General features: G+C 48.9%; 3 protein-coding genes across 3 annotated transcripts; 2 read left to right on the forward strand and 1 right to left on the reverse strand.

Moving 5' to 3' along the window:
* Positions 1 to 97: 97 nt before the first annotated feature.
* Positions 98 to 977, reverse strand: B0I36DRAFT_436048 (uncharacterized protein; the record flags this gene model as incomplete). The annotated part of the gene is made up of 1 exon (XM_046162797.1): positions 98 to 977. The coding sequence occupies one exon, from the start codon at positions 975 to 977 to the stop codon at positions 285 to 287; it is 693 nt and encodes a 230-aa protein (XP_046005948.1). The 3' UTR covers positions 98 to 284.
* Positions 978 to 3,295: 2,318 nt separating this feature from the next.
* Positions 3,296 to 6,444, forward strand: B0I36DRAFT_254112 (uncharacterized protein; the record flags this gene model as incomplete). The annotated part of the gene is made up of 4 exons (XM_046150800.1): positions 3,296 to 4,313; positions 4,364 to 4,936; positions 4,978 to 5,332; positions 5,556 to 6,444. 4 exons carry the CDS (start codon positions 3,296 to 3,298, stop codon positions 6,442 to 6,444), a joined length of 2,835 nt encoding a protein of 944 aa, XP_046005949.1.
* Positions 6,445 to 12,431: 5,987 nt separating this feature from the next.
* Positions 12,432 to 13,198, forward strand: B0I36DRAFT_355136 (uncharacterized protein; the record flags this gene model as incomplete). Its single annotated transcript, XM_046157407.1, has 4 exons — positions 12,432 to 12,475; positions 12,557 to 12,604; positions 12,663 to 12,919; positions 12,954 to 13,198. The coding sequence occupies 4 exons, from the start codon at positions 12,432 to 12,434 to the stop codon at positions 13,196 to 13,198; spliced, it is 594 nt and encodes a 197-aa protein (XP_046005950.1).
* Between the last annotated feature and the right edge of the window lie 1,811 nt (positions 13,199 to 15,009).

Raw genomic sequence — 15,009 nt, forward strand, 5'->3', positions numbered from 1 at the left:
GCCGGGCACAGGAGGCAGCACCAAAAAACCTTCTTTATCTAATTAAGCAAATCGGTCACCCGTTTGGTATGGTTCATTTGTTCTTGTTGTCGAATGAACATTGACGCGCAACGGGGGCGATTTTCCACATCTGGAAAAAAAAACTGGGCGAGGCACAATGTAATGTCCAAGAATCTCGCAAACCACATCATTCCTAGATACGGCCCAGTATTGTACGAATTATCAGCGGCGTACTGTAGCTTCACTATCTAGGCTGTCATATGACCCGTCTTTCCCAGTCCTCTTTAACGGTCTACAATTAGGCTTGGTAGGGGTATCCTGGGGTGCCGTTCTAAACTTAACAACGCCTTATAGAGATCATCCGTTAATGGATCCCAGGACTTGCTCCTGAAGTTCTCGATCATGAGAGGGTATGATGGAAGCTGGAGCTTAAGAATAGCATCACAAAGTCTTATTGCTGCTTGTAGGTATCCCTTTAGTGGATCGTGATCATTCTGGAGACGTTCCTTAATGTCTTTAATCGTAGTAGATCGAGCCTTGTCGGTCCTAAGTGTTGAGTGGTGTACTGGAATGCAAAGCAGAGCATCCTTATGATTTTGGAGATTAGATTCGTCCGCAAGATCGCGTAAAATGCTCCAGAACCGGTTTTTCGGCTGAGCCTTTCTCATCTCCTGGAACGTCTCCTCATCGATACCGTGACTACTTGCTAGAGTTCCAGAATCCCTAGTTTCGAGAGGTTCGAAGCGGTCATAGAAAAGGGCACAGTTATAACGCCTGTGGAATTCACTTCTGAGATTGCTCTCCTGGGCTAAAGACCATAATGTCCGTATATCTTTTGAGTCGTTCACTTCCACAGATCTAACAACTCGGACCGCATCGTGAAGCATAGACAGGATAGCTTTACGCTCGTCCGATACGGGCGATGGTGGGTTGAGAGGGGGAGGTCTTAGTGCCTCACGGTTATTCTGTATTTGCATTGCTGTATTAGGTGCTATATCACCTGCGTCAAACAACGCCCATGGTAAAGGTGAGCTGTATTGGGAGATTCCCAATCCCCCGGAAAAGTTATCAAAATTCGATGGATTAAATTGAGTTTGTCGTTCCATGCATGCCGCCTCTTCACCATCGAGTATTCGTTTAAAATCATTATCCGTGGGATTGAGCTTTTGGGTAACGAGCTCAATTAAAACTTGATTCCGTATGCTATTAGCCTCAATCGACTGGCCACTTATATGAGCTACCTGGTTGGCGACTAGGCGCAACCCGAGTAGCATAAATAAACCAGAGTCTTGCTCCCGTAACGGATCATGCTTCGGTCCAGCTATATAATAAGTAGGGTAAGTACTACTAAATGATAGCTGCGCTTCGTTATCTGGACTACTGTCATATAAGTGGATGATATCCTTATAGACTGCGGCGAAAAGCCAGCGACTGCCGTACTGTATAGGTACCATTCGAGGTCGTGTCCATGTAGGATCAATAACCGCTTGGATGTCTTCCTCTGACACGATGGTTTTTATGTCCTCTATTTGGTACTTGGGCCGGCTGTCTCTGAGAAGCTGAAGATACTCCTTAACGGTCTGACGTTCGAGTGCGAGACCTTTACTTAGAGGTTCTAAGTGCATCTGACTTGGAAGAAGAAGAATAGATCCTTGGTCTGCGACCCGCGATACGTAGTTATCCCATTCCTGCTTCTGGATGATTTCTGAACGATAAGAATTACTTCGCGCAAGAGATCGAGCATATCTTGACTGGATACACTTCCAAGTTGCCTTAAGTTCAGTAATGTCCTTCGCGGTTAATGGATGGAGTGAAAGCTCCTTGAAAATGCTCAGTAAGTTCATTACTTCCATCTTAGTATAGATAGCTTGAGTTATACATAAGCGCTCTACCTGTTAGTGGTGCTAGTATCCACTATTGGCTCCTGAACTTAGCGGTGTTATCGTTCAACTTGTCTCGTCGTTCCTACTATAGAATACATTCTACCTTATGTTGAAGAGTACAGTAATACAGGCCTTAAATTATCTTTTGTTATAAATTTTCAGGTGAGAAGGAAGGTACAGGACTACGTCCTGGCCTCTCAGATTAAGTATCTAAGTGGCCGCTATTGGTTTTACTATTCCATAGGTAGATAAGACTTTTTTTATCGTGAGCTTAACGTATCGTATTCGTCGAATTGGGTTCTTCCAAAAAGAAATTACTTTAAATCCATAGACGAATTGGGTGAACTGATCCTCGTAATCTAAGTAAATATACCTTCCCTCTAAGCGACGGCCTGAATCTTCGTAGTTACATCGTGAAGCTCCCTGAGTTATTTCGTAACTTCGTAATATTTATCCCGTGTAAATGACCTCCTCTTATCCCTCCCTAGATCTTGCTACTTATTAGCGGGGTCGTTATAGAAGTTCTCTAGAAGATCTCCAGCGATATTAGGAGCCACTGTAACAGTATTAGGTGAGGAAATAGTAACGAAGAAGCCGCTTTATTATAAGCACCAGGTTAGTGTTATATTAAGCCTTGTGATAGTTCCTTTACACCTCTTTAAAGCTTGGAAGCTCCGAGTCCATGTGTTTAGCACATTTCACGCCTTGGCTTAGTATTTGAGTTCTTACAGATCTTCAGCGCCCTTAAACCTTAGAACTCGGTACAGTTAACTTTCCAACGTAAAGCCTCTCTATCTATTCCTTGATTCGCTTCAGTCTGGAGCATAGCTAAGCTCTTCATTGTCTCTGTGGCCTGTTGCATACAAGAGTACGTTATGTCCCAAAGACTTTTGATTTTCGTTAGGGCACGGCCTAGATACTGATTCTCATCTTGTAAGGCTCGAAGTATAGCAAGTTCGTGGTCCGATTCTTTCCCAATTAGCCGCTCCAAAATGTGGTCCAATTCAAAGGAATCAGAATATATGCTAGAAGTTTCTCGGCTGTTCGTTTCCATTGATAAAAACTCTTTTTTTTGAGGCTCACGTCGAACGTTACGTCGCGGAGTGCGATTCTACGAAGCTCAAGTAACAACTGCAGTAGAATGGGGCCTTGGACCCCCACACTTGGGGTTAAGAAAGCCTTACGCGGCATGAACCAGCTTCTAGTAACCTCCGGAAGTGGCTTCGGGAAGCGCCTTCGAGGGTTAACTAATAGACTTTACGAAATGCGCTTGATTTGGAGCATGCTTATATGGATTTTCCCAAAGCCTTCGCAAGTTATAAGACATACCTGCTATATATTAACCTTGCGGCCTATAAATATAGACCGGACGGCCTTTCCCTTCTGGCTTCAGTACCATACAGTATAAGGCTATGCCATCATGCGGACATACTCGATGGTTATGTCTAGCCACGCAAAACCAAGAAACGTGCCTAGAAGTGTCCGATCGAATCCGAACACTCTTAGACGACCTCCCAAACCCAGACAGACAGTACCCTAGTGTTCTAACACTGATCGGAAATCAGTCGAAAGCACGCTTCCTTCAAAAGCTATCTATTAATGTCAATGGGATTAGGGCACACAGATTCCGGGGAGAGCTGCATGTAGCTTTAGCCCCTAATAGTGTCTCAGGCAATCATCCCATGCTCGTTATAGACGTAGACTTACCTTCTAAGGCTGCGCTACCAAGGAGCCAGCGGCAGCAGCGGTGTCATGAGATCATTCATCGGCAGTTTCTGCAAAGTTCTAAGAATGAGGAACTGCAGTCGGAAGAGCACATCTTTACGCGGCTAGTTATACCTCATACGGACGTACTATGTCTGTTTGCGGGGGACATCGGAGGAGTTCATCGCGCTGTGCAGGTCGTAACATCTTGGGCCAGCATGAAACCATCGCATCAGGGTGGATTTCGCCCATGGCTAGTCGTAGCGGTAAACAGCGAAGCAGAAGAGGAGACCTTTTGTGGCCTTGCCGCGACCCTGCTAGCTGCTATGAGCAATGGTATAACTACATCTTTTGCGAGCCTCCGTGTTTTAAACCTCGGCCGGACGACGTCGCGTCAGAATCGGCTATCTGTCCTCACTCGTGAGCTTACAAACCTGTGCAATGTTTCAAGGGAAGGTCGTGCTCAGCAATCCCTCTTATTTACTGCACGACACCTTGCAGGTTTACTCCATTACGGAGCCACTAAAGCTATGGTCGATCCAGCTCAGTCTAGCAACTTTATTCTCACGGCCCGGATAGACAATCCACCAGCGCCAGACTTGGTAATACATATTCGGAGGTTTCTGGACCAGTGCGCAGCAATCCCTTTGGAAAACCGAATAGATTTTGTCCCTAGTGCGATTGCATCTAGCCTTATCTTAGACAGCTACCCTCCGGGGATGCATGGTAGGTTTCTGCTTCCCCTTGTACTCTCGGATGCTGACCACTTGGGACAGACTTTCAGCCTCGCGAAGTGTTCCATGAGCTATATAAGGATACTTGCAAGACTGCACTAGATACCTCAGAACTGTTCTCGAATCATGAGAACGGTACGGCCCTAGCAACAAAGGTCTTGAAGTCACTGGAAAACAAGTTTTTTTCGTTGTTCGATTCTTATGTTTCCTGTCAATCATCAAAAACATTACATCAGCAGCAAATAGCGAGTTATGTTCGGTCCTGGAAAGCTATTAGATCAAATGAGACGTGTCTATGCTGCATACGCCGGCAGCCTCGCTTTAGACTGGAGTGTGGGCATTCATTCTGTGAATGCTGTATAAGGACATTCGCGGTGCAAGACGAGCTCAAGCCTTGGCTCTTTCGGCTTGGTCATTGTCTGCTATGCGGGCTATTGTCGGCACCGGCTAGTATCCAGATCAGGCCAGAAACGGCAGGACTTCGTGTGCTCAGCATTGATGGAGGGGGGACAAGGGGTCGAGTTCCGTTGGAGTTCCTTCGTGTCCTCCAGGAACGGGTCGGTTTACCGTTGCCTATCCACGAAAATTTCGACTTAGTATTTGGAACTAGTTCAGGTAAGCGAATATCGCAACTGAGTGGATCATGCTAATGATAGTAGGTGCGATTATTACCTGCGCACTCTGTATCAACGGCTGGCCTGTGGATAAATGCATCGCAGCCTTTGAGAGTTTCGCTCGCCTTGCGTTCAAACCTCGGTGTTCTTTTCGTATACCCATTATTACAAAACTCTACGAGCTGTGTTGGTCTATGCTTGCGGACAGCCGCTACTCCACGATAGCCCTAGAAGAAGCTCTCAAGTCAACATTTGGGTCGATAAGAAGCATGTTGGACCACTCCATGGCAGACGAGAAGGGCATTCTTGTTGGAGTTCCCGTAACGACTATCCGGGATGTTCGTACCTTTGTGTTTTCGAACTATAACGGAATCGGGAGGCGTGGGCAGAGCGGTCAGTAGGCAATAGGGAGAGGCGGAGAATACTCTACTAACGATCACAGACTATCAAATGATCACGCTCAAAGACGGAGACAGGCCTGTACCCCTCTGGGAGTCGTGAGTCAATCCATTCCGCAGATAATTATTAAGAGACTAACACTTTCAGATTATGCTGCGCGACAGCAGCACCATTGTAAGTCATTTCAGTAGGCATGCTCTTCTTTTTACTAAATATCCCAGCTACTTTAAGCCAAGAACGGTCGAAGGCTTGGGCGTGTTCCAGGATGGCGGTCTTATGTATAACAACCCAGCTTCCTTGGCAATTCGAGAGGCTGCTGTCCTGCATCCTACCACTCCTGGGCCCAGCCTTGTGGTCTCACTCGGTACTGGCTCGTTACAGTCACAGCCCGACACTGTTGTAACCAGTGCCCGCTTCTGGCGAGATTCATTCTTCTTCCGAGTCTTCCGAGCGTTTATGCAGTATGGCAGTGCCGATCGAGCCTGGCAGCAACTCCTCAGCCATTGGGAGATTAGCAAGAGTAGTGAAGTCTTCCGCTTTGATGTCGAGTTCAAGGACGTAGAACCGCCGCTTGATGATGTTGAAAGTATGCCAGATATGGCTAGAAACGCATTTGAGACAATTTCGATGTCACCAGTACTGGACAAACTAGTTCTACGCATCCGCGCAGAGCTTTTCTTCTTTGAGTTGGACCAGATTGAACCGTTTCGAATAATTAATAGTACTTATCAGTGCTCTGGAGCGATATTTTGCAGACTAGCTCCCGATTCGGACGAGGCTCAAGAGCTCGTAGCACAATTCAAGCAGAACCATGCTACCTTTGTGATAAGAGGGCATCACAAGTCACCTGACTTCACTAAACTACCCAATAACTCTCTGACCGGGCCCCTCCTAATGAAAGTTGCTTTCCAGGCGTCTAGTCGTGCCGAGCCCATTATGATTTCATTGCAGGAGGGAATAATGCAGTCCCCTATTAGTGGATCGCCCGTCAGTCTACAACAGCTATTGGACATGCAGCACTTGGAGAATCGCTTTGGTACCCCCGATCACCGTAAACGTACTTGGCCTATCGTGGAACCAACACCATCTAAGCGGAGGCGGAGGCGTTAAGTATTCAAATGTGCCCGGGAGAGTAGTTAGGTCTAGCGTAAGGGACTAGATCGACCTATGACTTAGCTGCTAGGCGTCCCAATATATCACAAATGATTCATAGTAACGCCAGATAATTATCTCCACAGGTGTTAATAGAGATTAATATAGTGATTAATCGTTCTAGTACTACTTTTGAGATCTTACAACGTTACTTAGTCTGAAGACTAACTTCAGAGTCCTTTACCTAGCTTATAGCTACTCCATACTCTGCTAAACACCGCCCAGGACAATTGTAGCATTAAATATAGCTGTAAACTATGGCCGAGTCGTTTCCCCTATAACTGACTAATCACTTCGATTAGAGGTTGTGAGCCTGACCATAGACCGGTAGAGATACAAACTGCCTTAGCTACCGAGCCAGGCGTGGGGCTCTAGTAAGCTACGGTCGTGCCCCGTGCTTGAATGAAACGAAAGCGAAGGGGTTAGTCGTCGCTACTACTAAACTCTGCCCGACTACGCTACCTAGGGATCTATGGACAGAGTTTAAATACAGCGACCTTATAGGGTTCAAGTGTGGCGGTACTCTAGGTCGTTCAAGCACGAACTCTAGTCCGGGCGGCCGAGGAGGATGGCCCTCCGAAGACGGACTTACCGGGTAGTGCGGGGGCTAGAGTTCGTGGTCCTATCCTATTCATATTCTACATAGTTCCTTTAATCTCTAGGTGATATTAGAGGTATGCGCCCACCGGAGGGGGTTGCTGCTAAGCGCGAGAGGTAGGGACGGCAGCCGATCGTCCCGGACGTGAGCGGCGGCAGCCCTCACGGGGGGGGGGGGGGGGGAGGGGGGGGACTCGAGGGGAATCTTCTAGCTATTCAAGCACTGGGCTCTCCAGCCCTCGCCGAACGACTGCCAGAGCCTCTAGTCTTACTGAGCGCCTTATCATATTTCCTAATCGGGAAAATGGACCCACTTCAAGGAACCCTAGCCGCCAGTCTACCTAGCAAGCCCGTCCTCGTAGGGTTATCCTCTTTCGCCGCCCCGGCTAGGGTTCGTGCCTGAGCGAACTAGAGGCTGAGGAGGCTTCACCGCTATACTTGGAGCGTATAACGCACTCTAATTACTGTACTACAGCCTCAGGCGAAGAGTGCTGGCCTGAATGATAATAGCATGCTGTGTAGGGCGAACTTGCCATTCTGGACGCGAGCGGCGGCAGATGGAGGCCGTGAGGGATGGTGTACCGGTCATGGCGGCAGCTAGGTCAGTGCTCATAAATAGTCTGTCCTTTGCCTGGAGAATTCTTGGCCAATGAAGGTTGACAGTCCAGTATGCATTTGTTGTTGACCAGGCCACGAGCGGCATATCTCGAGAATCTGCCAGGAAGCTACATGCTGGCTGACCCGTGGTGTTTCGTTCTCTGTATGAATTTGCTGTGGTCATGACTGGCTTGGTTCATTCAACAAGATGTGTGGGGATGATGATCGAGGGCGATTCATGCTCTGAGATGTCCTCGGAGCTTCAAGAAGCCGGTGCTGAGTCTCAGCGCCGAGCGTTTGTAGACATGGCGTTCGTGGGGTACCTCCGAAGCCATTATATCCGCCACCGTGAAGCAGCTGTCTCAGCATTTTGAACATGCGACGCATTACAGGTAGTTATTCTAGTTGGGTGTAAGGCAAACAGCCCGAAGACTTGCTAGCAGTTCTGTAGCATCGCTCACACATGGAGGACCTTCGTCCTCTGGCCAATGATGCAACAGCAGCTTGAGGCAACACTGCGCACGCAGTATGGACCAGATATGGTGGTGACGATTAGGTCACTAGGAATAATGTAGCACTTTACAGTTGACTGCGGTGTGAGCACATTTAAACTCCTTCCGGCACTTTGTTGCCTGCGTCGTCGAGACTGGTTCATCTCGCTTCTCTCGATAATGAAGCAGCATATCTCCATGATTTTTCTAAGTATTTTGCTATTAACCGTAGGCACTCCGACAGTATTAGCGGACAATCAATTTGATCACTGTCACAGTACGGCATCAAAGCATATCCTCGGGGTATAGTGCTAACACCAATGTTCATAGACGTTCGGCTACACGCAGACCCTGTAAGCACGAGTAGTGGGTCGTCCATTATTGTAGAGGCGAATTGCTTTCACTCCAAGCTGGGTTCTAATCTTACTTACTCCTCATACATTAGCCTGGGACCTTGCTTATGGAACCAGGGCGGCACTTTGGTCCCGGCAAAAGGCTTAGATGTTCATTGTAATGGATCGTTCACGGAAACATGCTCCAGATGCAATCTTTCCCCTGACGGACGTTCATTGGAGTGCCTGTGTAACGACTCTAGTGGTGTCAATACATTGCTATCTCGCATCAACTTGAGCAAGTTCATGGGCAGATTGCGAAAATGGTTGAGTAATTAGCTGACATTTATAGACGAAGTCTTGGACGCCAAGTATGGACGCCTCGTTTGCCCGAAATCGGGATGGTCGGGTGCTAGAGTAGACCAGGCAAATTCATGTTCAGCTCCGATGGGGTGGCTGGAATAGCTCCGGGATAACGGCAAGGTTGGATACTGGGCGGTCATCGAGTATTGCGTAACAGTGGCGCCTCTTTACGAATAATGAGAACATTAAGGGTCAAACAATGTAATACACAACAGACGTTGATACCTTTTTCCTGTAGCCAGCTGCGCCCTTCGTCCTCCTGGATTGGGGCGTGCTCGGACAAGTACTCTTGTAGCATTACACGGCTACACCACGCTAGACCTGCTAGTAGTGGTGTAAATTCGGCTGGAGCCCGAACGGGGTCGATCGCAAGTACCTTAGTCAAGTGTAGTAGCGGATTCACGTACGGCCGGACCAGTACCTGCTGTGTTAGTGACGCCGTACAGAACGTCGTCGTCGTCGTCGTCGTCGTCGTCGTCGTCGTCGCTGCCTCCCGGGTGTTTCTTATGTAACAACCGATGATGGGTAGTACGGTTTGGCATTACTTCTCCTGTACATAACGGCGGTAGACTAGTAACGGAGTGACTGCGACCAGTGCGTGGGCGCGGTCCTGGGGCGTAATGTCAGACATGAGGATCGGAGCCGCTTCCGCATGGGGTTATATCGCTGTCCCCAGCTCAACAGCAGTAGAGCACGTGCTACAAGACTTACACTATTATATACTTGGAGGTATAGATGATTCTATTCTCGCTGTTGCGATTTGATGGACCTTTCTATACCGCATTTGTCAAGTAAGCACATGCCATAACGCTACTATTGTCTTGGGACGTTGTGTCCTGACCGGAATGAGGGTTCTTCCCGCTAAGCCAGGTCCATGCGGTCTCTGTTCAAGCCATTATCGTCTGGATCTATGGGTGTCACACCTTCAGCCTGGGTAAACGAGAGTTCGTGGAACCCAATCATGTTGCAAACGGCGCCTGTAATTCTGTTCCTGTTCCGGCATCACCACGAAGCGATGCCCAAGTGCTCACGCGCCCTATATGGCGAGCTCGGCTTGAAAGCCCTGCGAATTCCCGCTTATGGGCGACAAAGCCTGGAATAGCGGCGTGGCTTCTTATTCCGGGGATAACTGGACTAGCGGAGGGGGACGAACCTCTGAGCACCATTTCGAACATATGAAGGATCACCAGGGCTCTGTGCAACCGCAAAGATGCATCCGACCCAGCACTACTGACGACGCCGGGCACGCACTTCTGTGTTCGCCTGGTAACATCGCTAGAGGAATGCTTCTCGCGACTCTCAGCAACCCATTCCGAAATTCCCCTTTCCCAGACAACTTTCGCTCTCGCCATACAGTGTATGGTTGCAGTCCTTTCGGAGTCAAAGAGCGTTTTAGAAAGACCCGCACATAGTAGTTGACCATCATTTGACGAGACCTTGGGCAACACCGCGCACGTTAACTTAAACCTAACATTGGTGGGTGTGCTGTCGAGTGTGTGGCAATTAAAGATATCTTGACAAGGATAGAGGCGCATTGACCAAATGTTAAGCTGTTGTCCAAGAGTGATGCACGCGATGGATATGGTTGAAAGATAGAACACGCTGGATCATATCTGTAACTGGGCTATCCCGAGCGCCCAATACACGACGCGAGGACCCCGGCAGAGTGGGGCTTTCCAAAAGGAAGATGTCGTCCTTGAGTAAGCCTCCGTGCACCTACCTATTAAACGGGATCTTTACGGCATCCCCCTCACATCATAATATAAGATAGCTATGGGCCTTCTCGACTCATTGGCGTTCTTTAAATTTCATAGAAATCCACTGCTGGACTCTCTAATTCGAGCGGCATCTAGCTGGTGTCTGGAACGGATGTGGGCCGGAGACTGAGAAAGCGGGCCCACCGTGATCAACGAAACTTTGCCTGCAAACGCAAACCGCATATCTAGTCTGCGAGCATGTGGAGAATACCTCGCTCCATATGCACGTGTGCTCTGGGTTCTACGTTCAAGCAACGGGGATAGAAAATCGTTATTCGTTCTTGAAGTGCCTTGCATCAGTAGGAAGTGCGCGTCACCCTCGAACGCAAATCAAAAGGAGAAGGTGGAAGGCAATGAGATGATGACAGCAAGGAAATGGCCACTATCATGAGAGCTCCGGCAACCGATCAGTCCTCGAAGGCGACATAGGAACACCAGCTGATGGTCCGAATACATCGCATAACCGCGACTCGGCTGCTCCTCGCCTATGTGGAGGTCCCTTTCTCTTTTGGAATTTCCTCGCCAGCCCTCTCTCCTCGAGATGTTCGGACTTAAGCGACGGTCCGCCTCATTACTATGCCCACCGAGGCGCTCCCGCCCAGTCCCTACCGTAGATTATTCGTGTCCCGTTTGACGCATGCCCGCCGGCTTGAAGGTGCATCGAAGGAGAGGATATGCCGAGACCCTTTGCCACCGAGATCAGTGCTAGTTTACTTGGAGGAGACTACAGAGGGCTTTGGAGAGTGGCATATTTTAGCATACCGTGGACTACCCAGTCCACCAGACTAAGATACGTTCTTGGAGCATTCAATCATAGGTGCAGGCTGGTGAACGGTATAGTCATTGCCAGTTGGAAATGTACCCACAATGCCATGCAGAGCTGGTTCGCGACTCAAGCGACAGATCGCCATGCACTTAAGAAAGCGGAAGTCAAAAGCAAACGCCTCTTCGCTATTGAATATCTCTTCAAGAAATGGGCGCATACCAATATGGCCCCTGAAAGTTGCTCAGGAGGTCACAGCCCCGCAGGGTGGTGCCGGCAATCCCAGCCAGGCAGCCTCCTCCAGAAGGCACAGAAGTCGTGGTTACACCTGCGATGTTCGTAGAAGCCATGTTCAGGATCGTGCCAAGCCTGGTTGATTCTGGCGAGCAACAACCTGCGCGGTTTGCTCCCATGTGATAATCGAAGTACAGTTTGTCCATAGACCGAAATTTACTTTGCTGCTACCCACCGCAGTTAGAAACTCTGGAAGTGCCTAAGCGCTCTTTTTGCGTTAATCCGATGCGTTATATGAATGTCCTGGCTTGATGCAGGCTCGTTGCAGTCAAGGGCCTGCAGAATGCGGAGTTGCACGCGCACAGAAGACCGTCGCCGCACTAGCTGTCGTATCAACCTACACCACTCACTGCAACTCTATTAATCCCTCTGCAGCACCTTCGTCTCGTTCGTGTGGTCGTCACCGCTCTAACCCCATTGTACGCACGCGTGCAACGGCGCATATCTTCAAGCGCGCGAATTGCTTCCACGCGCAATACATACAGGCATCGCCCAGACGCTTTACGATATGACCAAAACAATGACACCAACTTCATGGTATCATGTCAAACTGGCAGCATGCTAACCTTTTCTGTAGAACGTCATTTCTCCCGTTCACTGCTAGGCATAGTAATCATTCTGTACTCCGTAGATGACATGAAGATACCGGTTCTTATGATCCCTGTAGCTCATGCTTCGCAGCATATATCACCGACAAACATGCCCGAATCCCTAAACTGAATCACTACCGGGTTGAGAACGGGCAGCCTTCATGACGGACATCGAGGCGATTACACGGTCCACTCAGGGGAACCAGTAAGACCCCTCTACTTATAGTCCTCCCCGCATATGAGATGCTAATACTACACAGGCGAAGTTCTCGCTCGCTTTTGACAGAATATTAGAAGGCGTTCTGGAGCTAGCCGAAGAAGCTAAGACGCACGAGTAAGAAGCAAGGCCGCCGATATATACCCTGACTCCATCTAATATCGTGCTCGATCAGAATAATACTAGTTCACGGGTTCGTCATTGCAGGTAACACTGACTCCAGTGATAATTGCGAAGGACGGAGAGGCCAAAGGACTTATGGTCTGCACGAGGGTCTCGAGTATGCCCAGGCGCGGCGCATCCTCGAAGAATGGACTCGCGACTCGGCAGAAGCACTACAAGAGCCAGTCGTTGTGCGGTGCATGACCATCAACACGACCGAAGTCTTAGAACACGGCAAGGAAGCACTGTGCTCTGCCCCCCACTTCCTGTGTAATTCGCTCCTGAACTTGACACTTAACAATAGCTCCCCTCTATTCCACGGTGCTTAACGAACCCTTGAGGAGGCAGGAGGGGATTGTTTCTACTCGCACTCAGCTGGTGGCAACCTTTGCGGCGCCATGCGCTAGCGGCGGTAATGCTTGCATATCGGGCACTGCAGCCAGTGGCTCTGCTCCATTCAGATATGGAGTGGCGAGGACGGGAGAAGGTTGTCCTTCATCGAGCAGTGCGCGACCCTGGGCCGCTGGCGTCTTTGACAAGTGTGCTTAAATCTTTCTGGCTTACACGGTCGGTGCAACTATTAAAGGTTTGCTATTTGGATCTGGCCGTACGACGCGATACCCTGGATTCCTGTAACCCATTCCTGATTGCCTTTTTGTACTGCTCTTGGCCTTCCGCGTCGATCGGAGGTGGTAACGACAGTTTCGGGGGAGATCTTGCCCATCGCGAAGCCCGTTTTCGAAGTTATAGATGTCGTTATCGTGGATCCCGTATTTCGCGGTTTTGATTCGAACGAGCTCAAACCACGCGCGATACGCGCCTGAATCCTCGCAGAGGACTCTTCAGTAGTCGATTCTTTGATTAAAACGCGCACGGAGCTCAAGTCGTCGTCGTACGAAGTTCGTAGCCCAGTTCGTTCCGACATGTGGCGCGTCACGTTCGCGGAGGAGTCGATCCGCCATTTCTCAAACACCACTTAACCGCGGTGAAAACGATCGCGAATCTAGTTCGATTATGTACCAAATAATACTTTCCTCTTCGTGCGAGGTTAATTTCTGGCAGGGTAGTCGGATATCTTGTTGCGCAGGTCGGTCGTGTCGTCGTCGTTGGAGGGTCGAGAGGGATACATTATAGATCTGTGCAGCCTTTCGTACGCTTAATTCTGGGTTTTATTGAAGAGTATTAAGCGCTAGAATAAGATTACTTTCAACTGAATGCCGCACCATAATTACTGGTCGAGAGAAAGGGGAAAGAAGAAGGCCTGTACGAAAGTGGCGGGGGACTGATTCATCCACTTGTATGATTCACCCACTTGTGGATTACGTTAGTACTAACATCAATGGTCATGGACGTTGGACTACACGCAGACCCTACAAGCACCAGTAGCGGGTCACCCATTATTGTAGAAGCGAACTGCTTTCACTCTACGCTAGACTCGAATCTTACTTACTTCTAATATATCAACCTGGAACCTTGTTTGTGGAACCTCGGCGGCACTTTAGTCTCGGCAAAAGGCCTAGACATTTATTATAATGGGTCGTTCACGGAGACATGCTCTCGATGCGAGCTCTCCCCAGACGGACGTTCATTGGAGTGCCTGTGTAACGACTCCGGAGCTGTGAAATCATTGCTATCTTGCATCAACTTGATAAGATGGTAGGCGTATTGGGAAAATGGTTGAATACCTCGCTAACATTTACAGACGATGTCCTGGACGCCAAGTACGGACGCATCATTTGCCCGCAATTAGGATGGTCAGGTGCTAGAGCAGACCAGCCAAATGCATGTTCAGCTCCGATGGGCTGGCTAGAATAGGCCCAGAATGACGGCAAGGTACTGAGCGGTCATCGAATATTGCCAACAGTGTTGCCTCCCTACGAGTAATTATGACAGTACGAATTTAACAGATGATTGTCGAAATTCAGGGAAAGGGACTGATTTCTAGATATCATCTTAGTTTTTGAGCCCTACGATGTGTAGCTCCATAGATGCGAACCTCCAGTTGATTTATCCAATAGTTATCAGCTTAGGCTTGGGTTTTCTAACATACGTTGGATAGATCTGCATGGACTTCATTTATCGTCAAAATCCAGGTTTTGGGATGGTAAGTACTATATTAAGATCTGCTTACACGATCCGTTCTAAATCTTCGAATGAAGGAAATGTCCAACCGTATGGTGGGGCGCCGTCACTTTTATAGTCGATCTTAGCCCGGCCCAGGGCAAAATACTTCATAGCCTCCATAGGCAGTGATAACACGGAGAATGAAGACGCAAAGATGATTGAGAGACGTCGCTTTGGCCAAAAGGGGGTTCGCGAAATGCGGGGCGCTGGGGAAGTTTTCCACGAGCGTGGAAGCT

The sequence above is a fragment of the Microdochium trichocladiopsis genome (genome assembly GCF_020744255.1).
Source record: "Microdochium trichocladiopsis strain MPI-CAGE-CH-0230 chromosome Unknown B0I36scaffold_12, whole genome shotgun sequence".
NCBI lineage: Eukaryota > Fungi > Ascomycota > Sordariomycetes > Xylariales > Microdochiaceae > Microdochium > Microdochium trichocladiopsis.